At 49.2% G+C, this 14,308-nt stretch overlaps 1 protein-coding gene across 3 annotated transcripts in view; it reads right to left on the bottom strand.

The window, feature by feature from the left end:
- Window positions 1–5,495: 5,495 nt before the first annotated feature.
- The window catches only part of LOC139405191 (anoctamin-5-like), an 85,882-nt gene continuing 77,069 nt past the window's right edge, over window positions 5,496–14,308 (bottom strand). For all 3 annotated transcript variants that reach the window (XM_071147619.1, XM_071147621.1, XM_071147620.1), the window contains 9 exons: window positions 12,405–12,633; window positions 11,306–11,481; window positions 10,877–10,974; window positions 10,462–10,592; window positions 9,701–9,906; window positions 8,454–8,650; window positions 8,118–8,223; window positions 7,495–7,614; window positions 5,496–7,320 (listed from right to left, as the gene is read on the bottom strand). In XM_071147619.1, the coding sequence (XP_071003720.1) occupies window positions 7,213–7,320; window positions 7,495–7,614; window positions 8,118–8,223; window positions 8,454–8,650; window positions 9,701–9,906; window positions 10,462–10,592; window positions 10,877–10,974; window positions 11,306–11,481; window positions 12,405–12,633 (1,371 nt within the window). In that variant the 3' untranslated portion in view covers window positions 5,496–7,212. The remainder of the gene's footprint in view (window positions 7,321–7,494; window positions 7,615–8,117; window positions 8,224–8,453; window positions 8,651–9,700; window positions 9,907–10,461; window positions 10,593–10,876; window positions 10,975–11,305; window positions 11,482–12,404; window positions 12,634–14,308) is intronic.

Raw genomic sequence — 14,308 nt, 5'->3', positions numbered from 1 at the left:
CCACCCCTCATAGCCTGGTTCATCTCCACCCGGCACAGCCAGAAGAGGACTGGCCACCCCTCATAGCCTGGTTCCTCTCCACCCGGCACAGCCAGAAGAGGACTGGCCACCCCACATAGCCTGGTTCCTCTCCACCCGGCACAGCCAGAAGAGGACTGGCCACCCCTCATAGCCTGGTTCCTCTCCACCCGGCACAGCCAGAAGAGGACTGGCCACCCCACATAGCCTGGTTCCTCTCCACCCGGCACAGCCAGAAGAGGACTGGCCACCCCACATAGCCTGGTTCTTCTCCACCCGGCACAGCCAGAAGAGGACTGGCCACCCCACATAGCCTGGTTCCTCTCCACCCGGCACAGCCAAAAGAGGACTGGCCACCCCTCATAGCCTGGTTCCTCTCCACCCGGCACAGCCAGAAGAGGACTGGCCACCCCTCATAGCCTGGTTCCTCTCCACCCGGCACAGCCAGAAGAGGACTGAGGACTGGCCACCCCCTTTATAGCCTGGTTCCTCTCCACCCGGCACAGCCAGAAGAGGACTGGCCACCCCTCATAGCCTGGTTCCTCTCCACCCGGCACAGCCAGAAGAGGACTGGCCACCCCTCATAGCCTGGTTCCTCTCCACCCGGCACAGCCAGAAGAGGACTGGCCACCCCTCATAGCCTGGTTCATCTCCACCCGGCACAGCCAGAAGAGGACTGGCCACCCCTCATAGCCTGGTTCCTCTCCAGGTTTATAATCTCCACCCGGCACAGCCAGAAGAGGACTGGCCACCCCTCATAGCCTGGTTCCTCTCCACCCGGCACAGCCAGAAGAGGACTGGCCACCCCTCATAGCCTGGTTCCTCTCCAGGTTTATAATCTCCACCCGGCACAGCCAGAAGAGGACTGGCCACCCCACATAGCCTGGTTCCTCTCCAGGTTTATAATCTCCACCCGGCACAGCCAGAAGAGGACTGGCCACCCCACATAGCCTGGTTCCTCTCCAGGTTTATAATCTCCACCCGGCACAGCCAGAAGAGGACTGGCCACCCCACATAGCCTGGTTCCTCTCCAGGTTTATAATCTCCACCCGGCACAGCCAGAAGAGGACTGGCCACCCCACATAGCCTGGTTCCTCTCCAGGTTTATAATCTCCACCCGGCACAGCCAGAAGAGGACTGGCCACCCCTCATAGCCTGGTTCCTCTCCAGGTTTATAATCTCCACCCGGCACAGCCAGAAGAGGACTGGCCACCCCTCATAGCCTGGTTCCTCTCCACCCGGCACAGCCAGAAGAGGACTGGCCACCCCTCATAGCCTGGTTCCTCTCCAGGTTTATAATCTCCACCCGGCACAGCCAGAAGAGGACTGGCCACCCCACATAGCCTGGTTCCTCTCCAGGTTTATAATCTCCACCCGGCACAGCCAGAAGAGGACTGGCCACCCCACATAGCCTGGTTCCTCTCCAGGTTTATAATCTCCACCCGGCACAGCCAGAAGAGGACTGGCCACCCCACATAGCCTGGTTCCTCTCCAGGTTTATAATCTCCACCCGGCACAGCCAGAAGAGGACTGGCCACCCCACATAGCCTGGTTCCTCTCCAGGTTTATAATCTCCACCCGGCACAGCCAGAAGAGGACTGGCCACCCCACATAGCCTGGTTCCTCTCCAGGTTTATAATCTCCACCCGGCACAGCCAGAAGAGGACTGGCCACCCCACATAGCCTGGTTCCTCTCCAGGTTTATAATCTCCACCCGGCACAGCCAGAAGAGGACTGGCCACCCCACATAGCCTGGTTCCTCTCCAGGTTTATAATCTCCACCCGGCACAGCCAGGAGAGGACTGGCCACCCCACATAGCCTGGTTCCTCTCCAGGTTTATAATCTCCACCCGGCACAGCCAGGAGAGGACTGGCCACCCCACATAGCCTGGTTCCTCTCCAGGTTTATAATCTCCACCCGGCACAGCCAGAAGAGGACTGGCCACCCCACATAGCCTGGTTCCTCTCCAGGTTTATAATCTCCACCCGGAACAGCCAGAAGAGGACTGGCCACCCCACATAGCCTGGTTCCTCTCCAGGTTTATAATCTCCACCCGGCACAGCCAGAAGAGGACTGGCCACCCCACATAGCCTGGTTCCTCTCCAGGTTTATAATCTCCACCCGGCACAGCCAGAAGAGGACTGGCCACCCCACATAGCCTGGTTCCTCTCCAGGTTTATAATCTCCACCCGGCACAGCCAGAAGAGGACTGGCCACCCCACATAGCCTGGTTCCTCTCCAGGTTTATAATCTCCACCCGGCACAGCCAGAAGAGGACTGGCCACCCCACATAGCCTGGTTCCTCTCCAGGTTTATAATGTCCACCCGGCACAGCCAGAAGAGGACTGGCCACCCCTCATAGCCTGGTTCCTCTCTAGGTTTCTTCCTAGGTTCTGGCCTTTCTAGGGAGTTTTTCCTAGCCACCGTGCTTCTACACCTGCATTGCTTGCTGTTTGGGGTTTTAGGCTGGGTTTCTGTACAGCACTTTGAGATATCAGCTGATGTAAGAAGGGCTTTATAAATACATTTGATTTGATTTATATGTACAATATCTTGAATACATACAAGTTATGAAACATTTTTTTTTTTTATAATTTGAATTTGGTATTTTATTCTCTTAACAAGGCCATACAGTCCAACACAGTGACAAATATTTAGCGTTACATGGGAAGTGTATCAAAATACATAAATAAAAAAAGACCTACAAAAAAAAGAATTAAAAAAAAAATTATACAAAAAAAGAATTAAAAAAAAAATTATACAAAAAAAGTAAAAGGGAGATTATGAGAGGAAAAAACAAAATTATGAAAATTTAATTTTTGAAACAGAGGGAACATAGAGAGTGGTGATACCTGAAGTGCCATGTATTAATTTCATAGAGCCCACAGCATAGAAAGGCACATTTGAACAGTCAAATGTTGGCTACTGGTGTTTACACGTCATCTGATATTGTAAACACATTTGCGTTTATTTTCTATTCTACCAAACATACAATAGAAGATTGTTCAGCCTGAGACGGAGGCACAGCCAGCTATCTTAAAGAGAAAAGTCGAATGAAATGACTCCCATATGCATAAAAACAGGTAGATTTGAAAACATCCTGACTTCAATGATAAAAACTCAAACATTTCACCATTAATTGACATGTCTTCTCTTCAAACAGTCCAAACATAAATAATAAACATGAAATTAAAAGTGGGAGCCATTTTATGTCCATTTTTTAATATATTTTTTTATATATCTCTTAAAACATCTACAGTACAACCATTGTTTCATATATTGATAAGATAAATAATAATAAATAAAATAATATCACATGGTCCCCGGTTAGCCCGAGTCCCCGGGTCTGTTTGTGGTGTCTTGAAAACTCCATTGTTGTCATTTTCACCGGAGTTGTCAAGACAACACAAACACATCTATGACTCAGGCTAGCTCCCTGCCACCAGCCACTGATGGTAATAATACATTAAGACTGACATGTTTATGTCTGGGTGGAGCTGGTTCATTATCCAACTCCATTTAGTGTTATTGTCACGCAGCAGAAACACATCTGGGATAGAGTCATTTATAAGTGCTTTGTGCAACAACAACAAAAACAATTAAATAATGTTTATCTTTCCTTCTTATCACGGACATAGAACTAAACAAATCCAATCAGACATGATGAAAGGCTAAATGATGGAAGAAGGGAGGGAGGGATGGAGACAGGGAGAGATGGAAAGATGGAGACAGGGAGGGATGGAAAGATGGAGACAGGGAGAGATGGAGACATGGAGACAGGGAGAGATGGAGACATGGAGACAGGGAGAGATGGAGACAGGGAGAGATGGAGACAGGGAGAGATGGAGACAGGGAGACAGGGAGAGATGGAGACATGGAGACAGGGAGAGATGGAGAGATGGAGACAGAGGGAGATGGAGACATGGAGACAGGGAGAGATGGAGACAGGGAGAGATGGAGACAGGGAGAGATGGAGACAGGGAGAGATGGAGACATGGAGACAGGGAGACAGGGAGAGATGGAGACATGGAGACAGGGAGACATGGAGACAGGGAGAGATGGAGACAGGGAGAGATGGAGACATGGAGACAGGGAGAGATGGAGAGATGGAGACATGGAGACAGGGAGAGATGGAGACATGGAGACAGGGAGAGATGGAGACAGGGAGAGATGGAGAGATGGAGACAGGGAGAGATGGAGAGATGGAGACAGGGAGGGACGGAGACAGGGAGGGACGGAGACAGGGAGGGATGGAGACAGGGAGGGATGGAGACAGGGAGGGATGGAGACAGGGAGAGATGGAGACAGGGAGAGATGGAGACAGGGAGAGATGGAGGAAGATGACAAGCCCCAGTAGCTGAGAACAACCTAAGCGTTCACTAGCTCTTAACAAGTAGGTAAACAAAGGCACATTAAAAAGGGACTGATTTCCCTTTCTTTTCTCTCTCTCTCCCCCCTCTCTTATTCTCTCTCTTCTCTCGACCCTCTCTTCTCCAGGAACACACACAGTTGAGGATTTGGGGAGGAAAGAATAATGTTTATCTTTCCTTCAGTCGACAAACAGGCACCAGCTGCCACCCTCTCCTCTCCCTCTGCCTCTGCCTCTGCCTCTGCCTCTGCCTCTGCCTCCTCCTCCTCCTCCTCCTCTCCTCTCCTCTCCTCTGCCTCCTCCTCTCCTCTCCTCTCCTCTCCTCTCCTCTCCTCTGCCTCCTCCTCTCCTCTCCTCTGCCTCCTCCTCTCCTCTCCTCTCCTCTCCTCTCCTCTCCCCTCCCCTCCTCTCCTCTGAAATGAGTGCCTACAGTAAGTACAACAGGCCTTGACAGGACAAAGCATCACAGTAGACAGGCAGCCTCCTGTGATCTAAAGCAACCCACAACAGTATCCTAGAAAACATTGTTATATACTGTAAAAACAAAAATCACATCTGGCACTGAAATCTACTATGCTACAACAAACATATTACATTTTCACATATCTGATACTTGGCTTAGTTTAGACAGTAGCTAAGTTGGCTAGTTGGCTATTTGGATAAGATCTCTGTGGACAACACTGAGGTGTAAAAAGCGAGGGTAATTTAACAAAAGCAATAATCTATGACTTCAGTCGACAAAACAATGCACCTCATTGCTGGAACCAATTGCAAAATACACTTCAATTGGACACACAGCTTGGGTAATTTAAAAATATTGATTGGGGAACTGTTAGCTGAGGAATGTGGCTGTTTTTTCAGGATGGTTTGTTGTACTTGTATTTTAGTTAGTTTTGATTTGTCTATGTATTGCATGTGCAGGGCTTCCCTGTGAAAGAAACCCTGGTCTCAATGGTGACTCCCTGTTTAAATAGAAAAAATAAAAATAAAAAGTGACATGGATTAAAAAAAATTGGCATTCAAAACCTCTGACAAGATTGTTTTCATGCAACATCCTCTGCTTGTTTTGTAGCAACTAATACCAAAGGGGAAACCTGACCTCGATCCTTGATATAGGCTTTATTGCATATTTGTTGAATTATGAACATTTTTTAAAGAAAGATTTAACATATAAGAACACAAAAGATAAATAAAAAAAAAACGACTAAAAAAAGACAACCTTTACACAAAAAGAGACTGCAGTCAGAGCGCAGTATAACTGCAATCTTTTTCCATAAAGGGAAATTTAACAAACTATAGCCTCTTTACTCAGTTAACAATTAATTTGTAAAATATTAAGGCATTTTTGTCTTTGGTTGCTTGTAATAGTGGCACTTATCAACATAACATAACTTATCAACATAAACAGGGTAGTGTGTAGCGGGCTAAGCGCTAGTCATTAACAAAGTGTGTAGTGGGCTAAGCGCTAGTCATTAACACAGTGTGTAGCGGGCTAAGCGCTAGTCATTAACACAGTGTGTAGTGGGCTAAGCGCTAGTCATTAACACAGTGTGTAGCGGGCTAAGCGCTAGTCATTAACACAGTGTGTAGCGGGCTAAGCGCTAGTCATTAACACAGTGTGTAGCGGGCTAAGCGCTAGTCATTAACACAGTGTTTAGTGGGCTAAGCGCTAGTCATTAACACAGTGTGTAGCGGGCTAAGCGCTAGCCATTAACACAGTGTGTAGCGGGCTAAGCGCTAGTCATTAACACAGTGTGTAGCGGGCTAAGCGCTAGTCATTAACACAGTGTGTAGCGGGCTAAGCGCTAGTCATTAACACAGTGTGTGGCGGGCTAAGCGCTAGTCATTAACACAGTGTGTAGTGGGCTAAGCGCTAGTCATTAACACAGTGTGTGGCGGGCTAAGCACTAGTCATTAACACAGTGTGTAGCGGGCTAAGCGCTAGTCATTAACACAGTGTGTAGCGGGCTAAGCGCTAGTCATTAACACAGTGTGTAGTTTGCTAAGCGCTAGTCATTAACACAGTGTTTAGTGGGCTAAGCGCTAGTCATTAACACAGTGTGTAGCGGGCTAAGCGCTAGTCATTAACACAGTGTGTAGCGGGCTAAGCGCTAGTCATTAACACAGTGTGTAGCGGGCTAAGCGCTAGTCATTAACAGTGTTTAGTGATTTTGTGAATGACCAGCAGAGTATAACCACTTTTTTTCAGAGTAAAATCACAAAAATAGACAGTGAACAGAGAGAGAGAAAGAGAAAGAGAGAGACATTTAAAATATAAAATGAAGAGTATAATAACTAGCAGCAGCCATGTTTCCCTGCTTCCCCCATGCTGTTAGAATAGATGTAGTGGTGGGCGGGTGGTTGATTGAAGAGAAGATCTGATATCTATAGACCATACATGGACGGACCTGAAGACATACTTGAATGTAGTATCTTCATGTATTTGATGATGATGATGATGATGATGATGGATTGTATTAGGTACTCTATTTCTGTGAGGATTGCTCTCCACTCCACCAGCAGACTGAGCCCTTTGTATTACAGACTACCTCTCAGGGTAGTTTTATAGAGAATCTCCTTAAGACCAGCCCAGGCCCCAGCCCAACCTGAACCAGGGTCCTGTTCATCAGGCACCAAACGGAACAAAACAGATTCAAACAGGGACTAACTACCTGGATTTGTCCAATGGAAAAAAAAAGATGAAGAAAAAAAAAAAAAACTAATTTAAATTTCCTGTTGAAAAACATTTTAAAACGTTTTCCGTGGTGTGACCTAATGAACACGAGCCAAAATCAAACGAGTGGGCGGAGGGCGAGGACGGGTGCTAGAGACACTCGGACAGCACCACGTGCCGGGATATGTCGGGGTAGATCATAGGGGTGCAGCAGCAGTCATCGCTCCTCTGGCTCAGCTGGATCTTCAGCTTCTCCACCTGAAGGGTAAAGGAACAAAGACTCAGAAAAACACGAGATGAATATATCTGTTTTTTTTTATTATGTGTTTTGAATGTGTGTGTGTGAGAGTTGTATCAGCTTACCTGGTTTTAAATAAAGGCAAATAAATATATGTGTTATTATGTTGAATGTTTTTATGCGGGGAAAAACACCTCGTAGTTGTGCAGGTACTCCTGGATGAGGTAGCGTTCTCGTTTAATCCTGGCCTTCACCTCGGAGGGAACGTCAGGAATCATCCACGCCACGAAGAACTTCACCATAAACGCCACATGCTGAAAAGAGACGAGAGGAGGAAACCAATCAATCGGGAAAGAGGAAGAGGAAGTGATGAAACAGGAACTTAAAAAGGTCAGTACAGCACCAACACGGATTGTAACCTCTGCACCTTTAAAATAACGTCTTGTGGGATTAGATACAAATCCAGAAATAGGCAGAGCGACATAGATCTGCTACATCACTAAAAATCCAGCAACTCCTATTTACTAAGTAAAAATACAGATCTGTTTTCTATCCACACTGTAAATATAGACCTGTAAATGTAGATTAAAAATGGTCATGATCAGGGATAGATGTCAATGCTGAAGGAACTGAAGTATTCCAATGAAGTGACTAGATCTGGTTGAAATGACTGGTGGTTCTATAGAAATAGAATGTATAGATCGGGCCTCCCCATTCAAGAGTTCACCAGCCAAATTTGCCAGGGTCAGAGGTTCCAAGTTCTTTTCTATAGGTTGTATTTCTATGGCTGGTTGCAGTAGGGAAGCTACATTCTTACCTCCATGATAATGATGAAGGCCAGTTTGGCAGCCAGGATGTGCCAGAACTGCATGGTGTGAGAGTACTCCTTTTCATGGCCCGATGGGTAGCGGTAGTCACGGTACCTGTAGAACACAGGAAGTAGTGGAGGAGTGGTTATACACTGAAACACACACACTCTGGGTAGCGGTAGTCACTGTACCTGTAGAACACAGGAAGTAGTAGAGGAGTGGTTATACACTGAAACACACACACACACACACACACACACACACACACACACACACACACACACACACACACACACACACACACACACACACACACACACACACCCCCCCCCCCCCCCCCCTACCTGCAGGTGGTGATGACAGAGCTGTTGAACCATCCAGGGCTCTCTCCGTCATCAGGCCGGTTGTCCTCAGAGAAGCCAGAGATGTTGAACACTGACAGACTATTGTTGATGTAGCCCTTCATAGAGAGATCGTTGCTGTAGGCATACATGTACACCAGCCGAGGAATCATGTCTGATGTGAAGGCTACGATGAACGCCTGTGAGAAAACAGGGAGATTATTTGTTTATAGATAGACATAGGAGTTGACACCATGGGACTTGGTAAGACAGTACCAACAGATCTGGGACCAAGCTAGCACTCGTTGATTAAGTGTAAACTTCCAGTAACTTTTCCAGAAATCCCAGATTTTACAATTCCAGGAATAAGGAGGGAATAAGAAGGAAATCCCTAAACTGTCTCTCCTCTCCTCATCTCTCCTCTCCTCTCCTCCCCTCTCCTCCCCTCTCCTCCCCTCCCCTCGTCTCTCCTATCCTTTCCTCGTCTCCCCTCTCCTCCCCTCTCCTCTCCTCTCCTCTCCTCCCCTCGTCTCTCCTCTCCTCCCCTCCCCTCGTCTCTCCTCTCCTCCCCTCCCCTCCCCTGCCCTCCCCTCCCCTCCCCTCTCTTCTCCTCCCCTCCCCTCTCTTCTCCTCCCCTCGTCTCTATCCTTTCCTCGTCTCCCCTCTCCTCTCCTCTCCTCGTCTCTCCTCTCCTCTCCTCCCCTCGTCTCCCCTCCCCTCTCCTCTCCTCCCCTCTCCTCATCTCCCCTCCCCTGCCCTCCCCTCTCCTCCCCTCGTCTCTCCTCCCCTCCCCTCGTCTCTCCTATCCTTTCCTCGTCTCCCCTCTCCTCTCCTCCCCTCGTCTTTCCTCTCCTCTCCTCCCCTCGTCTCTCCTCTCCTCTCCTCCCCTCGTCTCTCCTCTCCTCGTCTCCCCTCTCCTCTCCTCGTCTCCCCTCTCCTCTCCTCGTCTCCCCTCTCCTCTCCTCGTCTCTCCCCTCCCCTCTCTTCTCCTCCCCTCGTCTCTCCTCTCCTCCCCTCCCCTCTCCTCGTCTCCCCTCGTCTTTCCTCTCCTCTCTTCTCCTTCCCTCTCTTCTCCTCGTCTCCCCTCTCCTCCCCTCGTCTCCCCTCTCCTCCCCTCGTCTCCCCTCGTCTCTCCTCTCCTCGCCTCTCCTCGTCTCTCCTCTCCTCCCCTCGTCTCTCCTCTCCTCCCTTCTCCTCCCCTCCCCTCCTCTCTCCTCGTCTCTCCTCCCCTCTCCAACAGCCATACTCACGTTGGTGACGACAGACAGGACGGCCACCCCATTGAGTATTTCCTGCCAGGCACCGATGCTGTGGGCCTTAGATGCTACGGGCCGGCGGAACTGGGTGGTGAACTTCCAGGCGTCCACTCTGACTTCTATGATGTTGTTCAACAGCGCCAGCAGGGGGGCCAGAGGGAAGGAGGCCACGAACAGAGTGATGAAACCAAACTGGATCACTGTGGAGGAGAGGAGTGGAGAGGGGTGGAGAGGAGAGAGGAGGGGAAAGTGGAGAGGAGAGGGGAGGGATGGAGAGGGGAGGGGAAAGTGGAGAGGGGTGGAGAGGGGACGGGAAAGTGGAGAAGAGAGGGGAGGGGAAAAAAGAGAAGAAAGGAGAGAAAGTGGAGAGAAGAAGAGAGAGACTATGATGGTAAATTAGATGGAAACAGCATCCTCTGCAGGAGAGCAGGAAGTAATGCAATGGGTGAACGTCTTTGTGGACAGACTACGTAACATAAATGGGTATCGAGCATCTGACCAAATTAAGATTTTATTTCTGGGTTAACAGAGAGATTATATTTCTATAGAGAGTTCGATTCTTTCTCAATTTGTCAACCCATCTTCTATCCTCACCTCTTTCTTAATAAAACACATTGGAAGGACAAATCTGTGATTCCTCCCTTCAGACCTCTTCAAATATGTTTTTTTTAGGAAAGAGTCGAGGAAAGTGAGACAGGACGATTCATTGAGAAAGCGCCTCCAGGTATTGGTCTGCGTGTCCCTGGCTAACTCACCCATCTCCAGGTACTCATAGAAGAGTCCCAGATGTCCAAAGTTCTGCAGGTCGTGGTCCTGCTCCCAGCGACTGTAGCGACTCTCTGGGTGGCTGCGGGCTTTACGGCTCCCCCATCGGTTCATTACCCACCTGGAGGTCCAGTTCAGACACAAAGGGGTCAGAGGTTCTGCACTTCACATTTGTGACAAAATTGTCGAGAAAGTTAAAAAAAGGCCTTTCGGCGTAAGTTAAAAATCATGCGAAATTCAGGTTTTAACACAAATCTTTAATTGACATCAATGCATGATTTAAGCTAAAGTCAGAGGTAAGTTATTTTTAATTAATTTAAGTCAGAGCACACGCATCTTTTAAATTAGGAGAACACGTTTACTGACCTTTAGGTAATAGTGACAATGTCAGAATGAACAACTTACGGAACCAGAGCCTCCTGGACGTTACCCCACACCTGTTTCCCTGACATCACTATGACCAGCTGAGTGGTCAGCTCAATCAGACAGCCACCTGGGTCACACTGCCCAGAGAAACAGAAGGTCAAGTAGAAGTTTTCATCTTAACGTCATTTCATCTTAACGTCATTTCACCTTAACGTCATTTCATCTCACTCACGTCGTATTAGTAATGAGACATTATTCTTTTTTTGTTCTGGTTGGAACCAGGACATCTGACCAGATAAAATCCAAAATAGGAAGTCGTTTTTTATTTATTTTGATGCCGTTTTAATCTCGTCGTTACTGGTTGTAACCCGAGAGTAGTTTGTTATAGTCCGGTGACAGGACATCAGCCCTCTGGACTGTGATGAGATTGTGATGTCAGACAGGGAAGTAGCTGGGTAGGCATTATACCTCCTCGTTCCTCAGCTTGCTCCAGCCGAACATGTAGATGTAGTCTCCGGGATGGCCGACGAACTTCCCCTTGAAGAAAGCCACGTAGAAACAGGAAGAGTAGTAGTTGACGAACTGGAACAGAAACATCTTCACAGTCAGCTTGTTCTCGTACTCCAGGTGAGTCTTGGGGATCTCTGAATGGGGGGAAAAAAAAGCAAACATTCACAACAAGGAGAGTCTACAATAAGGAATTGATTAATTAGCTCGTTAGTCATTATGTTCGATAATAGATCTGCATTGATTCACTTAAGCAAATGCTGCAAAATGCTTTTAAAAAACAATGTACGACGTAACTCACGATGTCACGGTCAGATTGCAAACGGGTTGTAATTTAAAAAAAACATTTTGTTATTGTCTCTTTAGCAACACCAGAAATAAGTTATTTATCTAGTTATAATCAGACCAAAACAATCCCCCTGTTATCTGTCCCTCTATCTTACCCACGACAGTGATCCGGCTGGCCACTCTCTATCTTACCCACGACAGTGATCCGGCTGGCCACTCTCTATCTTACCCACGACAGTGATCCGGCTGGCCACTCTCTATCTTAGCCATGTCAGTGATCCGGCTGGCCACTCTCTGTCTTACCCATGTCAGTGATCCGGCTGGCCACTCTCTATCTTAGCCATGTCAGTGATCCGGCTGGCCACTCTCTATCTTAGCCATGTCAGTGATCCGGCTGGCCACTCTCTGTCTTACCCATGTCAGTGATCCGGCTGGCCACTCTCTGTCTTACCCATGTCAGTGATCCGGCTGGCCACTCTCTGTCTTACCCATGTCAGTGATCCGGCTGGCCACTATCTTACCCACGTCAGTGATCCGGCTGGCCACTCTCTGTCTTATCCACGTCAGTGATCCGGCTGGCCACTCTCTGTCTTACCCACGTCAGTGATCCGGCTGGCCACTCTCTATCTTATCCATGTCAGTGATCCAGCTGGCCACTATCTTACCCACGTCAGTGATCCGGCTGGCCACTCTCTGTCTTATCCACGTCAGTGATCCGGCTGGCCACTCTCTATCTTATCCATGTCAGTGATCCAGATGGCCACTATCTTACCCATGTCAGTGATCCAGATGGCCACTCTCTCATACATCAGATTGAGGATCATGATGATGACGAAGTTGATGCAGGAAGCGGTGACGGAGGTGGCGAGCTGCGGGGTGATGAGGGAGCCCACCATGTGGATGTTATTGGTGGGGCTGTCCTTCATGATGCTAGCGAACGCAGCGTACACCGCCAAACGGTAGGCTATCACCCCGATGATACACGCTATGATCAGGGAGATCTGAGGGACAGGAGGGGTGGTAGAGAGGAGACAGGAGACAGAGGGAGGAGCGAGGAGAGAGGAGACAGGAGAAAGAGGGAGGAACGAGGAGGGAGGACAGGAATCTGTCAAGGTTGTGGTCACTTTCGTTTCAATGCAGTCAATTCAGGACGTCAACTGATATTTATTAACTGAATTGATTAGGAACTGACCCCAACCCTGACTGTATATACAAATATAACAAAAATACTGATACATTACAAATACATATGTTCACAGACACTGACAAATCACCACCAACAACACACTTCAAAACACAACAGTGTGGTGCAAACTCATTAAAAATCTAATCCCAAGAGAGGAGAGAGGAGAAGGGATAGGGAGGAGACAGGAAAAGGGAGGAGAGAGGAGACAGGAGAGGGGAGGAGAGAGGAGACAGGAGAAGGGATAGAGAGGAGACAGGAGAAGGGATAGAGAGGAGACAGGAGAAGGGATAGAGAGGAGACAGGAGAAGGGAGGAGAGAGGAGACAGGAGAAGGGATAGAGAGGAGACAGGAGAAGGGATAGAGAGGAGACAGGAGAGGGGAGGAGAGAGGAGACAGGAGAGGGAGGAGAGAGGAGACAGGAGAAAGGAGGAGAGAGGAGACAGGACAAGGGAGGAGAGAGGAGACAGGACAAGGGAGGAGAGAGGAGACAGGAGAAGGGATAGAGAGGAGACAGGAGAAGGGATAGAGAGGAGACAGGAGGGGGGAGGAGAGAGGAGACAGGAGAGGGGAGGAGAGAGGAGACAGGAGAGGGAGGAGAGAGGAGACAGGACAAGGGAGGAGAGAGGAGACAGGACAAGGGAGGAGAGAGGAGACAGGAGAAGGGATAGAGAGGAGACAGGAGAAGGGATAGAGAGGAGACAGGAGAGGGAGGAGAGAGGAGACAGGAGAAGGGAGGAGAGAGGAGACAGGAGAAGGGATGAGAGGGAGGAGACAGGAGAGGGGAGAAGAGAGGAGACAGGAGAAGGGAGGAGAGAGGAGACAGGAGAAGGGAGGAGAGAGAAGAAGGGAGGAGAGAGGAGACAGTAGAGGGAGGAGAGAGGAGACAGTAGAGGGAGGAGAGAGGAGACAGGAGAAGGGAGGCGAGAGGAGACAGGAGAAGGGAGGAGAGAGGAGACAGGAGAAGGGAGGAGAGAGGAGACAGGAGAAGGGAGGAGAGAGGAGTCAGGAGAAGGGAGGAGAGAGGAGTCAGGAGAAGGGAGGAGAGAGGAGAAGGGAGGAGAGAGGAGACAGGAGAAGGGAGGAGTCAGGAGAAGGGAGGAGAGAGGAGACAGGAGAAGCGGGAGGGAGGAGAAATGAGACAGGAGAAGGGGGAGGGAGGAGACAGGAGAAGGGGGAGGGAGGAGACAGGAGAAGGGAGTGGGAGGAGACAGGAGAAGGGGGAGGGAGGAGAGAGGAGACAGGAGAAGGGGGAGGAAGGAGTCAGTAGAAGGGAGTGGGATGAGACAGGAGAAGGGGGAGGGAGGAGTCAGTAGAAGGGAGTAGGAGGAGAGAGGAGACAGGAGAAGGGAGGAGTCAGTAGAAGGGAGTGGGAGGAGACAGGAGAAGGGGGAGGGAGGAGTCAGTAGAAGGGAGTGGGAGGAGACAGGAGAAGGGGGAGGGAGGAGACAGTAGAAGGGAGTGGGAGGAGACAGGAGAAGGAGTGAGAAGGA

The sequence above is a fragment of the Oncorhynchus clarkii genome, unplaced genomic scaffold, assembly GCF_045791955.1.
Source record: "Oncorhynchus clarkii lewisi isolate Uvic-CL-2024 unplaced genomic scaffold, UVic_Ocla_1.0 unplaced_contig_12468_pilon_pilon, whole genome shotgun sequence".
Lineage (NCBI taxonomy): Eukaryota > Metazoa > Chordata > Actinopteri > Salmoniformes > Salmonidae > Oncorhynchus > Oncorhynchus clarkii.
This window is presented reverse-complemented; position numbering and strand designations above follow the sequence as displayed.